Here is a 17,333-nt window from a genome sequence, read left to right as displayed (position 1 = left end):
ATGTAAACTATAAATATCCCAGGGAGGTAGAGAAGCAAAGACACGTCCTATCAAGTCATGGTTACTGGGTGTCCTTTTATTATGGCCTAGGTAAGCCTCATTCTTGTCAGACCTGGTATTAGCAAGGTCCTATCTCTGCAGTTCTCACCTTGACTTTGCTCAGGTAACACTCTCTCTGTACACATACACCCTATTTTTAGAGGACGAAGCAGCATAAATAAGGAACTGACCATGGCCTAAACTGGGGAGCTAAGGGGGCACTAGGTAGTCAAATACAACCCATAAAATAAGCCTGTCTAACCTGCTATGTTTAGCCTCCAAAGACAAAGTCAACAGAGTGCAACAGCTGAACAGTCGCCACTGCATCAAGACAAATTCAAGCATTTTGGTGCATCAGACGTGATCCTATCTGGTTTGTAAGGTGGTGGCCCAAAACAGACATCAGATTTCCAGTGCTGAAAGATTTGGTCCATCCAGGTCTACAGAGATCACTGACAAGCCACTGTCAGAGTTAGAGATGGCAGGGTAGGTGACACAGCATTTCCACTTTGTAGAGCACCTGCTTATATAAGCATGGCAGAAGTCTATTTTGCAAACAAAGGTATACTTTGCATTGTGCCAAAAATTCAGCCTGTAAAGCTTTAAAAAAATAATAAGAAAAGTTTACAGATATCTGCAGAGACTAATGAAAGCACTTTTGACTTCATATTCCAGTGGGGTATCATTTCCAGAGTGATCTCTCTGGTTTTTTGCAGTATTTCTTATTACAAGTGGGAGACTTGGGCAAAGATGATATATCTTCCTACAGCTAAATGCAGAGGCAGGTTTGAATTCTTGTTAACCACTTACAGTCAGGGATCAAGAATGAACGTATAAATTTCTGCCAGTATTGTTATCATGACTGACTTGAATTGCATACTAAGTAATTGCTATACAGCTTTGCTCTAAATTTTGATTAATATGAATGGAAGTTTCTGCTCTACCAAGATTTTAACTATTTTTATTGTGAGATGTGAATGTGCTGCTAATTATTTAGTTTAGATGTCATTTTACAGAACATTTCTTCTTAACATAATTCAGTTCAAAGCTTGATCCATTCATATAGGAGGTCATGGGATCAAGGCCTAATCAGGTAATATTTAAGAGACTAAAATAGAAGACTTATTTTTGAAAATTAAAAACTTAATAACAAGATATAGGAATATTAAGTCACTGTTTGAATAAAAAACTACCAAAACCCATTTTCTTAATCAGTGCTTGCACAGCTGTGCAAGAACAATGATTTTCCCAGGGCAGCAGGACACTGCTTTGATATTCATTTATAAAACTCTTAAATTTAGACAAAGAAGATTGAAGGGGGCATGGCAGCAATCTTCACATCCCAAAAAGGCAGCTGAAAAGGCAAAGAAATAATCTCTTTCTGCCACGGCTAAGCGCAGAATGGAAAAGAACCACACTGGTACTTATCACCAGAAAAAGCCACCCTCACCAGGCACTTGGCAGTGCTGGGTTAACGGTTGGACTTGATGATCTTAAAGGTCTTTTCCAACCTAAATGATATTATGACACTATAATGTCTCCATGGCACAAGCTTGTGTCGTACCTGCAGGTTGTACATTACAACCTGGGTCCCTGCCACCTTCCAAATGGTTTGTTTTTTAGTCGGGGATTTCCTGCAATAATGAACACTGAACAAATTGTCTTGGGATATTGCACTGTGTTATGTCACTGCAGGTTGCTAAAGACAAATTAGATGAACTTTGGCTGATGAAGCTGATTCTTGCATGCCTGAGAGTTGCTGAGAGTGGCTTTTGCTGGGCCTGCCTGGCAGCATGGGCTTTGGTAAATGTGTAACCCAGAACTTTGAGCAGGCTGGGAGATGCCACAGGAGCTATGCAATTCCTTACCACTTCTGCTCTTGGAGCCAGCCAACTTTGCTAGGTTGTTTTTCAGGTTATTGATGGCAATTGTGATGGCACATTTGTCTACAACTGTTGATAGATACCTTCAACAACTGGAGGTGAGCCAGGCCTGAGGGTTCTAGGCATTGTTTCCTTCTCGTTGGGAAACTTGCCCAAGAAGACCTAAACAGCATCTGTGTTGTTGCAAAATGCCATTGTGCTGCCCCTGTCCTGGAAAGAGGGCATTTAAATCACAATACTATTTTCCAGAAAAATATTATGTATAAAATTGAGGTGTAAGAGGTCACATAGAAAATATTTAATTTTGTATTTACCATGAGGTATGGGATTGGGATTAAACTGTTTGCTTATGGTTTGCTTTGGGTTTTTTCCATTCCCTCTGTTACTCCCTGAGATAAAAACGAACATCGCCTATTTAATTTCACAGAATCAATTAGGTTGCAAAAGACCTCTGAGATCATTGAATCAACCCGATGACCCAACACCACCGTGTCAATTAGACCATGGCACTAAGTGCCACATCCAGTCTTTCCTTAAGCACCTCCAGGAACGGTGACCCCACCACCTCCCTCAGCAGCCCATTCCAATACCTAATCACCCTTTCTGGGAAGAAATTGTTCCCAATGTCCAACCTAAGTCTCCCTAGTGCAGCTTAAGGCTATGTCCTCTTGTCCTGTCACTTGCTGCCTTGGAGAAGAGCCCGACCCCCACTTGGCTACAAACTTCGTTCAGGGAGCTGTAGAGAGCGATGAGGTCTCCCTTGAGCCTTCTCTTCTCCAGGCTAAACAACCCCAGCTCTCTCAGTCTCTCCTCACAGGACCTGTGCTCCAGACCCTTCACCAGCTTCGTTGCCCTTCTCTGGACTCCATCCATTTGTTTTGCCGTTCGCTCATGGTTTGGTTTGGTTTGGTTTGGCTTTTTTCCACGGTTCCCTCGGTTACTTCCTGAGATAAAACCAAACATCAGCTCTTTAACTTTAACCCCCCCGTTCGCTTTGCCGGCAGCCCAGCTCCGGTGCCCGGCGCTGTCCCTCAGCCCTCTGGGCCCGCCTGGCGGGACGGGGCGGGGTGCCGGAACCACGGGCCGGCCCTACCGAAGGCTCCGTACGCCGCCGCCCGCTGACATCAGCGGAAGGCGGGGCGCTGCCGAGCCGGCGGCCAAATGGGCCGCCTGATGGCCCGTGACGGCCAGGGAGGACGGAAGGACCGGAAGATTTCGCAGTCGGAGCGTCGCTGCCCTGCAGAGAGACCCCGTTCCTGCCGCCCCCGCCCGCCCCTGTGTGCCCATGGACTCGGTGGAGCGCCGCCGCCCCCGACGCCGGTCCGGGCCCCGCCTGGCAGAGCAAGGTGAGCGCTGTGCCGGCAGCCCGGGGCCGCTGCGGGGGCGCCGCCGCTGTCCGGGCTCCGGGGAGCTCGTGGAGGAGGGGGAGAACTGAGGCCGTGGAGAGGGCGCTGCGGGGCGGTGTCAGCACCGCCAGGGTCACGGTCACTTGGCAGAGCCAAGCGATGGACGGGGAATGGCGTTCTTGCTGCTACCGGCAATTATCTCCTTGCTGGAGGGGGCTGCTGTGGCAGCCTGATAAATGCGTTGCTTCTCTCCAAGCTCTGCTGGCGAGCAGGGAATTGGAGCTAAGCGAGCTTGGTTATCACGGCGGTAGGCAGTGAGTCACAGCTTGCTTGGATTCGTCACTTCCAGCCGCCGCCTCCCCCAGCGAGGTTATGTGTGTGCTTCTGCAGTTTTGAGGAGATGTTTTATGACGGCTGTCTTTTCAGGGCCCTAAAAACGGCGGAGGAAACTGCGCATAAGCTATTACGGTTGTGTTGTTCCAGGAGAAGTTTTACATAGATATACAAGTGTGTACACTTGTAAGCAAACTTTCTCAGAAGGCTTTACCCCGTCTTCAGAGAGTACCGACAAACTGTTTCCTACCCCGATTAGTGACTACCAACCCCAGTTTCAACCCCAGTTCTCCCTAGTGAGTTTATGAAACTACTCTTTGAGTAGTTCCCCAAGTATCTGTAGAAGACAAGCTCTTACAAGATTATGTGAGCTTATTTTGGTGCCAGCGATAGCTAATTATCGTGATTATTGTGTTGTCACTTTACAAATCTTGCTGATTTTAATAAAATGCTTATTTACAGTGTCCGTGGGGAGCCCCTAACACAACATCAATATCATGTTCTCTTGCTGATGTAATGAGTGAACAGCTGGCAAAAGAACTGCAGCTGGAAGAGGAAAATGCTGCTTTTCCTGAAGTGGTTGCGTAAGTTTGGATTAGTGATCTCCATAGCTGTGCTGCCATCTTCTCTCTCTTGTGCGTTTTCTTACAGTGTGCTTAGTGCATAGCAATATAGCAAATGCTTTGCCTGTTGCCTCCTAACTCTGCTTCTTCAGATCTTTTCAGTGAAGATGGCTTACCCCAGTTAAAAATCCTCCTTAGATTCTCTTCTCTGTTGCCCTTCCTTCTTTCTTCATGTTTTCTTTGCATTTTCTGGGTGCATTAACCCAGTCTGTAAGCTATGTTTAGAGAAATCTCAGAAATAGGTATTTTTTTTCTACCCTTTTAGAGACTTCTTCTAACAGTTTAAAATGTTATTTCAAGAACTGTCAGGTATATCACCTGTATCTTCCTACTACTTGAAAGCTCTAAACAAGGGCCAAGAGCTTACTAGTTCTAAACTTATAAAAATTTTTACTGCAGTCTTTCCTGTGAAGCAGAGCAAAGCAAAGTGACACTATTTGCGGGTTTGTTTTTATTTACAAAACATATAAATATGTATACACACACATACACCTGTATGCTGCCTTTTTTTTGGTGAAGGACACCTTAAAAATAGTGCTTAATGCTTCTTATAGAATGGTAAGCAAGTGAAAGTTCAAGTAATGTTTCCATCATAAAAAGTGGCAGAGAGAAATGAAGTCATGATCTATTAATATTTAGTGTTGGCTTGAAGGGGAGGTGGAGAGCTGAGATCCATTCCTTTCTGTGCAGCTCTACATGAAGTCTTTTGTATAGCGTGATGAAATGATACAAAGCAGTGGTTTATGCTTACAGTACTGAGTTTAACTTTTTAAAATTTCTGCTTTCATCTCACATAGTGTTGCTGAAGGTCCATTTATTACAGGAGAAAATATTGACACTTCTAGTGACCTAATGCTAGCTCAGATGCTGCAGATGGAATTTGATAGGGAATATGATGCACAGCTTCGGCGTGAAGAGAAGAAGATCAATGGAGATAGCAAAGGTACCTTCATCAGAAAAAATATTTTTGCTTTGGAGATATTCTTGGCACTCTGTTTAAGTTGGCAGAGCTGTGAGGAACTAGCAAATCCCTGATAATCACTGACATACTTACTTGTTTTCTTTCTCAAGTCTCCATATCCTTTGAAAATTATCGGAAGGTGCATCCCTATGACAGCGACAGCTCAGAGGATGAGGTTGATTGGCAGGATACCCGTCATGATCCTTACAGAGCAGGTATGTGACAGTTTTAAGCAATACAGTTTCTTCAGTTCATAGGCCTAAGAATATGACATAGTTAAATCAAGTTTTCTTTGAATGTAAGGAGGTATACCAGTTGTATGTAAAAGCAATGACACCTCATTGGGAGGTGTCAGCAGATGGTTGGGCAGGTAATTTCAGGCTTCTGTCTGCCAGTATATTGGCTTCAGAGGCTGAATCTGGCTAAATAACTATTGTACATGGAAAGTATTCTGAGATGGGCATATCTGTCATCTACATTTGGCTAGGGTCAATATCATCTTCACACAACATTGAATATTCCTGTCTTAATATGCCAAAAAGGTGTCTGATACCCCAGAGAAGATACAGAAGTAAGTCATAACATAGCAAAAAGCTGTCATGCTTAGGATAAGAGAAGGCTTCATTAAGATCATACAATTGAAGTAATCTGAAATTATGTTACATTTTTGGACATTGTGGGACCTTTGTGAGCATAAGTTATGTTTGTTTTGGTGTAAATTTTGATTTATTTTTCTCACTGCTGGCAGATAAACCTACTACCACACCGAGAAGGGGTTTCATAGGAAAAGGAAAAGATATTACTACTAAACATGATGAAGTGGTATGTGGAAGAAAGAACACTGCTCGCATGGAAAATGTAAGTGAAAACTTAGGGAAATTTATTTTGTGTATAAAACTGGAATGCTGCAATTCAGCCAAAGAACTAATGCTTGTCCATGTGTGCTACTGGATAAGATGCTGATTTTTTTTTTCCCATCAAATCAAAGCAACGTAGTGTTTGGTTTAGTTATTCAAATTGGCAGTTTGAGTTGTGTGGGTTTTCTGTTTAATAATAGTTTGTTATTGACCATGATTCAAGAATTTGCACAGAACTGTTTTGGCGAAACAAAACTATCAGCAAGTTTGGCACACAGGCAAATAAAACATTGAAGCTACTTTTGAAAGGCATAGCTGTTGTGTAACCTCCTTTCTTTAATTAATTTCGTCTGATGAGCCAAGTAACTTATTTTCAGTCAAATAATTGATTTACAGCTTTTCAGTCTGTTTATCTATAGCACATGCCTTCCATTTTCTTTAAGGTATGTGGTGCAACCTCTGCAAATAAGGAAATGCTGCAAGTGCTATTTTTGCAGGATGTTAGGTAATCTCATATCAATTTGGGTAGAACTTTGAGTTCTGAGTTGAAAGCAATATGTTTTTTAACATAGTGACAACATTACACAAAGTGGGTTTCACATAGGTCCTAATCTACCCTGGGTATTTCCAAATCAGAATGAGAAACTTCTGTTTGTGCCAACTTTTGGTGTCTGCTCATAACAATGCTTAAATTTCTATTATTTCTACTTGTAGTTTGCACCTGAATTCCAAGTTGGGGATGGAATTGGGATGGACTTAAAGCTGTCCAATCAAGTCTTCAATGCCTTAAAGCAACATGCATACTCTGAGGAACGTCGAAGTGCAAGGCTCCATGAAAAGAAGGAGCACTCCACTGCTGTATGTTTTTAATAAATTTTCTCTATATACTTTTTATCTTGTGTAATAGCTGAACACTGCTTTGGAAACTTCTAGAAACATTCCATTTTTAGTAAAACAGTTAAGAAATATTATACTAACATTGCTGAAGAAGATGTTATCAGCCAGCTCCTAGAAAAAGGCTGTTTTCATTTGAGCTGCATTACTGTGAGAGCCATAACAAAGTAAGAGCAAGCACCTTCCATTTTCTTTTTCTCTTTGTCTTTCTAAATTTAATCAGCTATAATGAATAAACTGGCTGGAAGTTATTTATAGAAACTATCCAGAGGACTAATCCTCTGCAGTTCAACCCTCTGGCTCCAAATATCTGTCTTCATAGCAAGCTCCAGGAAGATGAGGTGACCAACTAAACTGACTTAATAATTTAGGAAGTCAGTTGATAGGCTTTATGGGTGATTTTAGAGTAGAGCCTCTGGTGATTCCTGCTGTGGACTTCTTCAAATCTGAGTGTTATGCTTTTCTTTATTATTACTGATATCAAAGAAATGTAATATTTAGGATATTTTGATTTATGATTTGTAAAGACTTCTTGAAAACACTGTAGAAAGTGCTGTTGAGTCTGTGTGGAATTGGTAAAATACTGTATGTGTTACACAGCTGATAAGGAACCTGAGAGTATTAAATCCTAAGATGACAGTCCTGGAGCAGACTGATTTTGCTTCATCTGTTTATTTCAGTTTGGTTTTTCTTCCTCTTTATCAGTTGAGAGAATTTTATTATTACATTATTCTTTCCACATAGTTGAAATCTTGTGGTGTATAAATATCCTGAATTTGCTGTAAAACAAATAATTATTTTAATGAATTGACTATTAATTTCCTGCCTGTAGGAGAAAGCAGTGGATCCTAAAACACGTTTACTTCTGTACAAGATGGTCAATGCTGGGATGCTGGAGACCATCACAGGCTGCATCAGCACAGGAAAAGAATCTGTTGTTTTTCATGCCTATGGAGGAAAGTAAGTATGTTGTTGTTACTGATGGTAGCTTTAAGTACTAGAGATGATTTAAAAAGCAGAAACCACAGAAATATTTAAACAGCTCCTTTTATAGCTTTTTTATTTCCAAGCCTTTCAAGTCTGTATTCATATGTATGCAGATAATAATAATAAATCTAAAAACCAAATGGTACCAACCATGAAGTAAAAAAAATCCCCACTTTCCTCCTTGGAGTCCATTTAATGAGTGGGGACACATCCGCCTGCCTTTCTGTAGAAACAGATGTACTCCTTTTATAAAAAAGAAGTCTGGAGATTTTTGAGGAACTCTTTCCACCAACCTGCACCAGATTATAGAGGTGTCATGATGGTATTAGGCTACCTGAAGATTGTCTTTCTGTACAGATCGCTGTATGGTCAGCTCCATCTGTGCAGCTCAGTGGAGGTGCTGTTTGTTACTTTAGGGTTACCTTGAGCTTAGTGTTGGGATGCTGTTCACTTTGTGAGTCATGCAAGAGTCCAGTTGTAAAAGCTGCCACACTGGAAGGATTATAATACATTAGTAGTGATGGTAGTACATTTAGCTCACTTTAAATTAGTGGTGTTTGAGAAAGAAATAACAAAACCCAAATACAGATAATCGATTTAGAGATGTCAAGATAGAGGTAAGTTGGAGTTGGGGAGAAAAGCTGGGCCCTTTTTTTTTTTTTTAACTTGACTGTTGCTTCAGTGATGTTCAGGAGTGTTCTTTTGCCTGGTACTATTTAATATTTTTGTGGTGCTTTACAAAATACTCTGATGCTACTATTATTGTTCTAAGGGAAGACTATTTTCACCTGTAAATTCTTGTAGCAGGTATATCCATTAACAGGGCTGTTATTAGCTATGACATTTAAGTAAAATATTACCAAACTGGGAGAGGTAACGTGTTTGATAAGCAACATATAATCAAAATGCCAAAACCCAAACATTCATATGCAAGTTTAATCATAGAATTGTTATAAACTTAACTTGAGTTGGCTTCTAGATTTGATAGAAAGTCAGACCTCTTATATTAAAAATTGCTGTATCTTGTATTATATAAAAAAAACAAAAGCATGCATTTGGTTGTAAAGATGCAAATAGTTAACTTTGTTATATATTTGACTTTTTCCACGAGAAGTGCAACTGAAGATAAAGTTATTCCTCTGGAATGTGCCATCAAAGTGTTTAAAACAACTCTTAATGAATTCAAGAACCGTGACAAATACATCAAGGATGACTACAGATTTAAAGACCGCTTCAGTAAATTGAATCCACGAAAGATTATTCGTATGTGGGCTGAGAAAGAAATGCATAACTTAACAAGGTAAAGAAAAAAAATCAAGGGTCATTGTCAAATGCCTTCTCTGTGTAAGGAAGATACACTATGTCTGGGTAGAAGTTTAGATTTGTTTTTTAGGTCAAAATAATATACAATGTGCCATAGATTGAAAAAGCCTCTGGTTTCTTACAGTTTAATGAGTTGTCAGCATCTTCAGTGATTTGGCAGCACAGTTTACGAGCCAGTGAAGTTAGCAGGCTCTAGTTGTAAAAGTGTTCAGTGAGCATTCTTAGACTCACTTATGACTTTAGGATCTGAATTTTCCTATGTGAAATAAATATATTTATTCAGTTTTCAATTCTCTCTATTTCAAAGACTTTTTTTATTCTGAATCGAGTTTCTTACACACTCTCAGATTGGAAATGAGCAAGCAGGAACTAGAACTATATGGTTTTGGGGCTTTTGTTTTTCTAAATCAGTATCTATTTTCCGATCCACAGAATGCAAAATGCTGGAATTCCTTGTCCTCAAGTGGTTATCCTTAAGAAACACGTCTTGGTTATGTCTTTCATTGGCAAGGATCAAATCCCAGCTCCTAAACTAAAGGATGTAACACTTAGTAGTGAAGACATGAAAAAGGCCTACTATCAGACTCTCAATGTAAGACAATGCTGATTTCTCCTCCAATTCTGGGTTGTGTTTTCTTTTAGGTGAATAATTTGAAGGACAAATCATCATTTATTTACTTTTTAGGATGCTTGCATCACTTCCAAGATATGAAGTTCAAAGTCTTATTTTGCTGCTGTTTAATATGTGACTTAGAATAAATAAAAAATTATCCACTAAAAAAAGATATTTAAATTTAATCTTAATCTGAGTGGAAGACATGCTGGGACTTGTTGACAGATACTTAGCAGTAGAGAAATTATGAGCAAGTAGTCCTTTTATAGAAGCAGCATGTGGTTTATAAAATTCTCTGAAGTCTTTCTGGGCTTACCAAACACATAATTTACAAGGCTTAAGCACTTTCAAAGAATGAGTTAGAATATTGCACAGTGGATTTTTCTATTTTCTGCTGTAATTGGTTCAAATGTACCTGCTAACTGTCCATTATAGAAATTAAAAAACTGAACCAGCCAACCAACCTTGCATGTTGGTAATATAGTCTAGGCCTCAAATTGTGAGACCAGTAAGCAACACAACCATGTTTTAAATGAATATGTATGCTGGTTAGGATTCAGCATCTACAACTCTGAGACTTCTTTCCTATGTGATAGCAGGGAAAATGACATGTATATCTAGAGAACGTGTTTATCTGTTTCGTGCACTTGGACTGATTGGCAGAGCTGACCTGAGTTTACCAGACTAATTCCTCAGACTTGCCAAAGCTAAATTCAGTGATAAAAGCTTAGTTTGCTGGCAGAGTACCAAAACTGCGATTCCCTGTGTGGAAATTTATTGAAGACTTGGGTAAAAATTATGTAAATTAAGTCAGTTGGTTGGGGAAAGGCATTTTGTTTGTTTGTTTATTCTATAGTCACACAAGCAATATTTATGTGGAGTATAGCATACTTCTTTCATTAATTTGGTTCCTTGCAGATGATGCAGCAGTTGTATAGGGAGTGCAACCTGGTCCATGCAGATCTGAGTGAATACAACATGCTTTGGCATGATGGGAAGGTGAGTGTGTTCTTAATGTGGGGAGGAAAGGTTTCACAGAATCACAGAATATGTTGAGTTGGAAGGGACCCACAAGGATCATGGAGTCCAACTCCTAGCCCTGCACAGGACCATCCCAAATAGTCACACTATGGGCCTGAGAGTATTATCCAAATGCTTCTTGAACTCCCTCAGGCTTGGTGCTGTGACCACTTTCCTGGGGAGCCTGTTCCAGTGCCCAACCACTCTCTGGGTGAAGAACCTTTTTCTAATATCCAACCTAAACCTCCCCTGACACAACTTCAGGCCATTCCCTTGGGTCATGTCACTGGTCACCACAGACGAGATCAGTGCCTGTCCCTCCTCTTCCTCTCATGAGGAAGCTGTAGACTGCAATGAGGTCTCCCCTCAGTCTCCTCACCAAGTGACCTCAGCTGCTCCTCATACAGCTTCCCCTCAAGGCCCTTCACCATCTCCATTGCCCTCCTTTGGACATTATCTCCAATGTGAAATTTTAATACAAAGTGAATCGCTATTTCTCTGTGACTACAGGTCTGGCTCATTGATGTCAGTCAGTCTGTAGAACCAACCCATCCTCACGGACTTGAGTTTTTGTTCAGAGACTGTAGGAATGTTGCACAGGTAGGACCTCTTTGTCTGACAATCTTCTGTTCTGCTGAATGTTTTCCAAGATAAAAATCAATTCAGAGCTAATGAAAAATCAACCAATACAACTCAGTAAAAAATGATCACCACCACATATATACAAGATTACTCTTGCATATTGTCCACGCTGATGGTGTTCTTCTCTGAAAGGGAAAAAAGTGTGGAAGAGTAAAATGATACCACTAGAACTTAAAACTTATTTCAGTTATTTCTATTTGTGGGTCAATAAAAGCAAATATGTAACTTTGACTAAATATTGTGATTGTAACTTGGGGAAGGAAAAGGAATATTTTGTTCTGTGTGGTAAAGTGTTTAATGTGTGCTTTTTATATTGACTAGTTCTTCCAGAAAGGAGGTGTGGCAGAAGCACTTAATGAGCGTGAACTCTTCAATGCTGTCTCAGGTTTAAATATTACAGCTGACAATGAAGTAGACTTCCAAGCAGAGGTATAGCTTTCTCTGTCTAACAATTTTAATTTGGTTAGCTATAGTAGTTGTTGTAATACCTTAACTTTCCACATTTAGTTTGCATGATCAGTGTGTGTGAATAAAATTCAGCAGTCATTCTGCATCCCTTTTTAAAAACTTGAGTATTTCAGCCAGTACAAACGTTTACAGAAACTCATATTGACAGACCTCTCCACCCCCTTTCCTGATTCCCCTGCTCACAAGTGTAAAAGGCTTCATGTTGCATTTAGTTGCTTCTTTCAGGATTAAGGCTAATCTAGTGATCTGGTTTTAGTTTAAAAGCTAGCATTGTTCTCTTCCCTTACATACCTTAAAGATTGTGCAGAGAAAGGAAAGCTGGGTAAACAATAATAATTGTTCTACTGCTTATTTTCATGGTTTAGATATTAACTTATTTGAATTTAGAGTTTTGGCTAGCGTTTTCAATTTTCAAGCCTAAAATCATGCTACTGTAAATATGGATGTGGGAATCTTTGGTCACTGTTGGCTTTTAATTTTCAACCTTTGTAACTCTTCAAGGAGTGCATCCTGATATCAGATATTGAAAAAACCGGTTGTCAAACAGTCTATATTTACTAATTAAAATTAGGGCGATGTGGCAATTCTACTCTACCCAATTACTCACGGCAGTGTATGCTAGTCCTGCACGGAGTAAGTGGCAGCTTGAAATTAGGTAACTCCTGGGGAAGGTCCTCAGAGTAAGATAGAGATAAAGGGACCACAACGTCACAGTTCCATGATCATTATGTATCAGGTAATCAAGCAAAAAACAGTTCCCTCACTGACTGTGGTGTGGCACCGGGGGGTAGGGTGCGGTGTTTTTCTTCTTGTTTTATGTCACTTTTAGTGCTTGTAAGTTTTATGGGAAAGATTTAAAATTGCTGCTTACATAGAGGAGAATTTGAGCAGCTTCTTAAACTTCAGACTTTTGTTACTAGGGACTAAAGTCAAAATTATCTCCTCTGGAGTAGAAGGGGAAGCAATCCAAACTTAACAATCAGAAGATCAAAATAAGCCACTGTACTGTGTTACTTCTATTGCACAAAACACTGAAGTATATCTGTATTCAGCTTTCACTGTTAAAAATTACTGCAGTGGGTTTGTAATGTTAGTATTACTTGTATTTCTCTCATGCTGATGGATTGGCTGAGTTACAGTGGAGGTGTTCAGAGTTGGAGAAAGGGACATTTCTATACTTTGAGGAATACAGCTTAAGACCTAAGAATCACGCAGGGGTACATTTCAGTTATGTAGCTTGAAACTATAATGGAGTGCAGCTCATTTTAGTAACTTGTTGAGAACATGTTTCAAGCTGTTCTTTCAATCACTGAAACATACCTGCTCTGTCATCTACTTTTTAACACTGTTTAGCAGCATTTTGGTGCAGGCATGGTTTCATGATTTCAGCACGGTTTTATTTTTGTCTCTCTAGATTGAAGCTTTGGAAAAGATGAATGAAGATCATGTGCAGAATCATGGAAAGAAACTGTCAACGTTTTCAAGTGATGGAGACCCACCTATATATGATGAATAGCACTGAGTGTATAGCTGCTAACAAAACAAAACACAAATTTACTGCTTCTAACTATGTTGGTGCAGTGGTAAATGTCAACTACCGATGTCAAGAGAGAGTGGTTGGCTGGGAATACCAAAATGGAAAACACAGCGAGCATAAGGTGATGCCTCAGTGGTTTGCTTTTTTTTTAACTTGTCCCACACATCAGGCTGGCACTGTAAGAATGGACTGTCACTACCACTTTGGACAGTCTGACAACTTCACCAATTTCCCAGTTACATTAGACTGATGTAGCTCAGGTGGTCATATTTTGCATGATTCAGAGCTTATATATGTTTTAGTTTAAAAAAAAATTTGAAAAATCATCTGTATCATCCAAAGTATTTAGTGGGAAAGCACATGAGAAGAGCCCTTCTTTTTTTCCTATTGCAGCTTGAAAAACTAATTTAAAAATGTGTATGGACACAATGTCAGTGAACCTTTCATCCATCTCCACCAAGGGCAAAGCGAAAAGTCAAACTACCCACTGCAATTGTATGAAAATGTTAATTTAACAAACTAATGTATTTATATATGCAAAAGTCTGGACCTTTTCATTTGAAGTAGATGGAATGTGGCTCTAACTATCTCTGTAAATACAGTTGGGTATTACATGAGAAACAGATATGAATTCAACCTGAAGAGGACTTCTTTGGTGACATGCCAGGAAATCCTGACAGCTGCATCCAAGGTGCAAAGAGTAAGTTCAGTTAGCTTCACTCAATATACAAATGGTTCCAAGAACTCGGTGCAAACCAAAAACAGAACTCTGTAATAATCCTGTCTCTGCCTAGGATGTCAGTTTAGAGCATCAAATGTGCTTGCCCTGAAGGTAATCATAGACAAATCTGTGTATTCTTTTTGCACCTGTAAGCAAAAAAGCTTCACTTAGAAATATTTAGTTTCCCCAATCTATTTCATACTTTTATTCTTAATGTCAGACTTTATTTTTTACAAAGTACTAAAAATCTAGTAACGTTTCTCTCCAAAACAACACATTTAAAGATGGACTGATGTGGTGGGATGGTCTGGAATTAAGAAATTCTAATCAACTTCTTTTTAACAGATTGCTGGTTTTGATGCTGCTCTTTATCAAGCAGAATATAGTGATGCTACATGTGACATTCTCACAGTGTGCTGTGAAAGTGACTTTTTTATCTCTTTGTTGGAAAACTCGTGGTGAAGTAAAATCTTAAGATCTTATGGTGGTATTCTTGTATAGTTCTTTGCATCATACAGGCCTTCACTGATCCTCAGGGTTTCACTGGAGCAGTCTTAGGGTAGGACTACACTCATTCCTTGTAACAATAGAAGAATTACTATTTGAGTGGGTACTACATGAACAGTACACAACCTTGATGGTTTTGCCAGTTTCATCCCAGCACTTAGATCCTCTTCCCTTTCCTAAATCAGGTAATTGTCTTCCAGTTACCCCTTACTTTTGAAATAAAGGAACTTCTATCTTTTGGATACTTAAGTCTGTTCCAAATTTCTCAGTGAAAGTTTCCCAAAATAATAGTATTAGGGAAAGAACAGACTAGGTGTTGCTGTTAGCTGACCCCTTCAGGAAGACTACAAGCTTCCATTGTCAAATATAAGCAGATCTTTTTCAGAGGAGAAGGCTTTTAAAAAGAAAAGGGTAATCTTATTCTAGGCTTATAACTAGCTTTGATACTCTTAACATTTCTTAGAGGGGGGAAAAAAAATCTCAAAATGGTTGCTAATACCTTAAAACATTCTTGTCTAGGAAAGATGCTGATATCTACAGATAGTTGCATCAGGTGAGAGGAAGAGAGAGCAGAGATAAAGGGAAGTGAAGGGAGGGTGGTTTTTGGCCTGTTTGCCATTTGAAACAGGCCCTGCTTGTATCACTATGCTTGGACTGAACCCACAGCTGTTACTATAATTTTTAATTTCTTTCTAAAATTTGGCTAGCACAGGTTTTAAAAAAAAACCCAAATAACAAATCACACAACACCCCCCAAATAAATGAAGTAATTGTTCTTAAGTCTAATTTAAAGCCATTGGGCCCAATTATATTCTGTATTCTATATTTTATATCATATATATGTTTACTTCCAGCAATAAAACTGGCTCAGGAATTTGCTTTGAGATTTTAAGACATCTTGGTATGTTTTCAAGTAGTTGAAAACAAGTATTTGCTAAAACAAGCATTTTCCCGGACTCCTTTGAAATAAAAGGTTCCAGGATTATTATTATTATTATTATTATTATTATTATTATTAAGCAAATAGGATCTTAGTTTCGGAATTTGCCATCACAAGAGTTTCAAGTTGTGTGTTTATTTACTTGTCTGCTGATTTCAGCCACGAGATAGCTGTTTGTTCTGCAATTATAGGAAGTGCATGCTGTTCTTTAGAGAAGTAGGAGAATGTTAAATGTCAGTAGAATTTTTTAAATTTTGACCTTGGATTAACTAAATTTCTGGCTAACATGAAATTAATTTTTTTATTTTGTAAAAAATTATAAACTTTTAGGTACTTTAAATGCTTTGGAAATACTTGTCATCTCCAGTTAACACAGAATTGTTTGATGATGCAGGAGGATTCTGCAGAACAAACATCTTGCTGTAATTCCTAGTTGCGACTTCAGTATCTCTAGTCTAATGTGAAATTATTGCAGATGGATTAACTGGGTCAGCAAGTCAGTCAGCAGTTGTTTGTATGATACTGTCTTAGTATCTGGTATTTAAATTTCTATTTCTCCTGTACTAAGCTCTGCTACTCTGTTTTAATCTGAAAATTTTTAAATCGGTAAGATCTCAGTCTTTCCCCCCCCCCTCTCTTTAAATTTCCCTTTCTAAACCAATAAGCAAACATATAATTGATATTCTCTCAAAAAATTCTGAATCATACTGTAGGGTTTGCAACTAGTGAACTAAGGCCAGTGCATCAACCAAAAAAATCCCATTGCTAGTTCACTGTCAAGACTAAAATACAAATAAGCATAAATGCTGAGGACCAAGCCAGACTTTAACTTAATAATGCTTTATTAATATTGTCCCTGAAATAAGGGCTATTTTCAGAGTATAATTTCCATTTCTGAACTATTTTACAACAAACCACTGAAAAGCAGTTTCCTGCCCAGGAGCAGGATCAATAGTGACTGCTTCTCAGTGATGATGCGGACAAATAAAGGCAGAGCTCTGAAATAGCTGGTTCCTTTTTTTCCCTCACCTAAAAGTTTTGGGTTGTGTTGTTTTTAAAAGCACTGTAAAAGGTTGGGCCAAAAGCCCCCGCACTTGCCGCGGCCGCCTCGATGCTGTTTTGGTTTAGAAAGACAAAGTGCTTTTGTTTGTCTGCTTACTGTTTTGAAGTCCACTACCTTTGCTTTAAAAAGCAGAATAAGTCCTCCCAGCTAGAGGGGTGCCCTGATAAGTGGCACTGCTTAAAGTCAGAGCTAACCCTAGGACCTTCATTCCCTCTTTTTAACTCCTCTAACATTTGCACCCCTAAATATTTACATTGTGGAACCATCCTGTAACTCCACGCTCCTTCGGCGCGTTCCTTAGCTGCCTCTTTGCAAGCATTCACACCTTTTATGAAAGAGTTTTTACAGCTTCTCAGGTTCCTGCTTTCATTTGTTAAGGTCACTGGTACCTTTCAGATGTTGATGTCCGACACACCCCAGCCTCTCCGAGCTTTGCACCATTTGGGATCTGGGCTGTTCTAAGTGCAGGGTCTCTCGCCCGCTTGGCTGACTTTGAAATGCGATACAGCGAGCAAAAGACGGAGAAGACATTGGTTCAGAGAGGGGAAATTTGAGATTGTACCAATTTAAAAGCTT

General features: G+C 39.4%; 1 protein-coding gene across 1 annotated transcript; it reads left to right on the top strand.

Moving 5' to 3' along the window:
- The first annotated feature begins 3,083 nt into the window (after nt 1–3,083).
- RIOK3 (RIO kinase 3) lies at nt 3,084–14,729 on the top strand. Its single transcript, XM_018080985.3, is given in 14 exon segments — nt 3,084–3,183; nt 3,186–3,268; nt 4,064–4,185; nt 5,022–5,167; nt 5,296–5,400; nt 5,934–6,043; nt 6,757–6,900; nt 7,769–7,896; nt 9,035–9,223; nt 9,679–9,838; nt 10,778–10,858; nt 11,390–11,479; nt 11,843–11,950; nt 13,404–14,729. Coding segments are annotated over 14 exon segments (1,668 nt in total). The 3' UTR covers nt 13,506–14,729.
- The last annotated feature ends 2,604 nt before the right edge of the window (nt 14,730–17,333 follow it).

This window comes from Manacus vitellinus, unplaced genomic scaffold (assembly GCF_001715985.3).
Source record: "Manacus vitellinus isolate BGI_N305 unplaced genomic scaffold, ASM171598v3 scaffold_1_pilon, whole genome shotgun sequence".
NCBI lineage: Eukaryota > Metazoa > Chordata > Aves > Passeriformes > Pipridae > Manacus > Manacus vitellinus.
The sequence above is the reverse complement of the archived record's forward strand: the minus strand, read 5'-3'. Positions and strand labels throughout refer to the sequence as shown.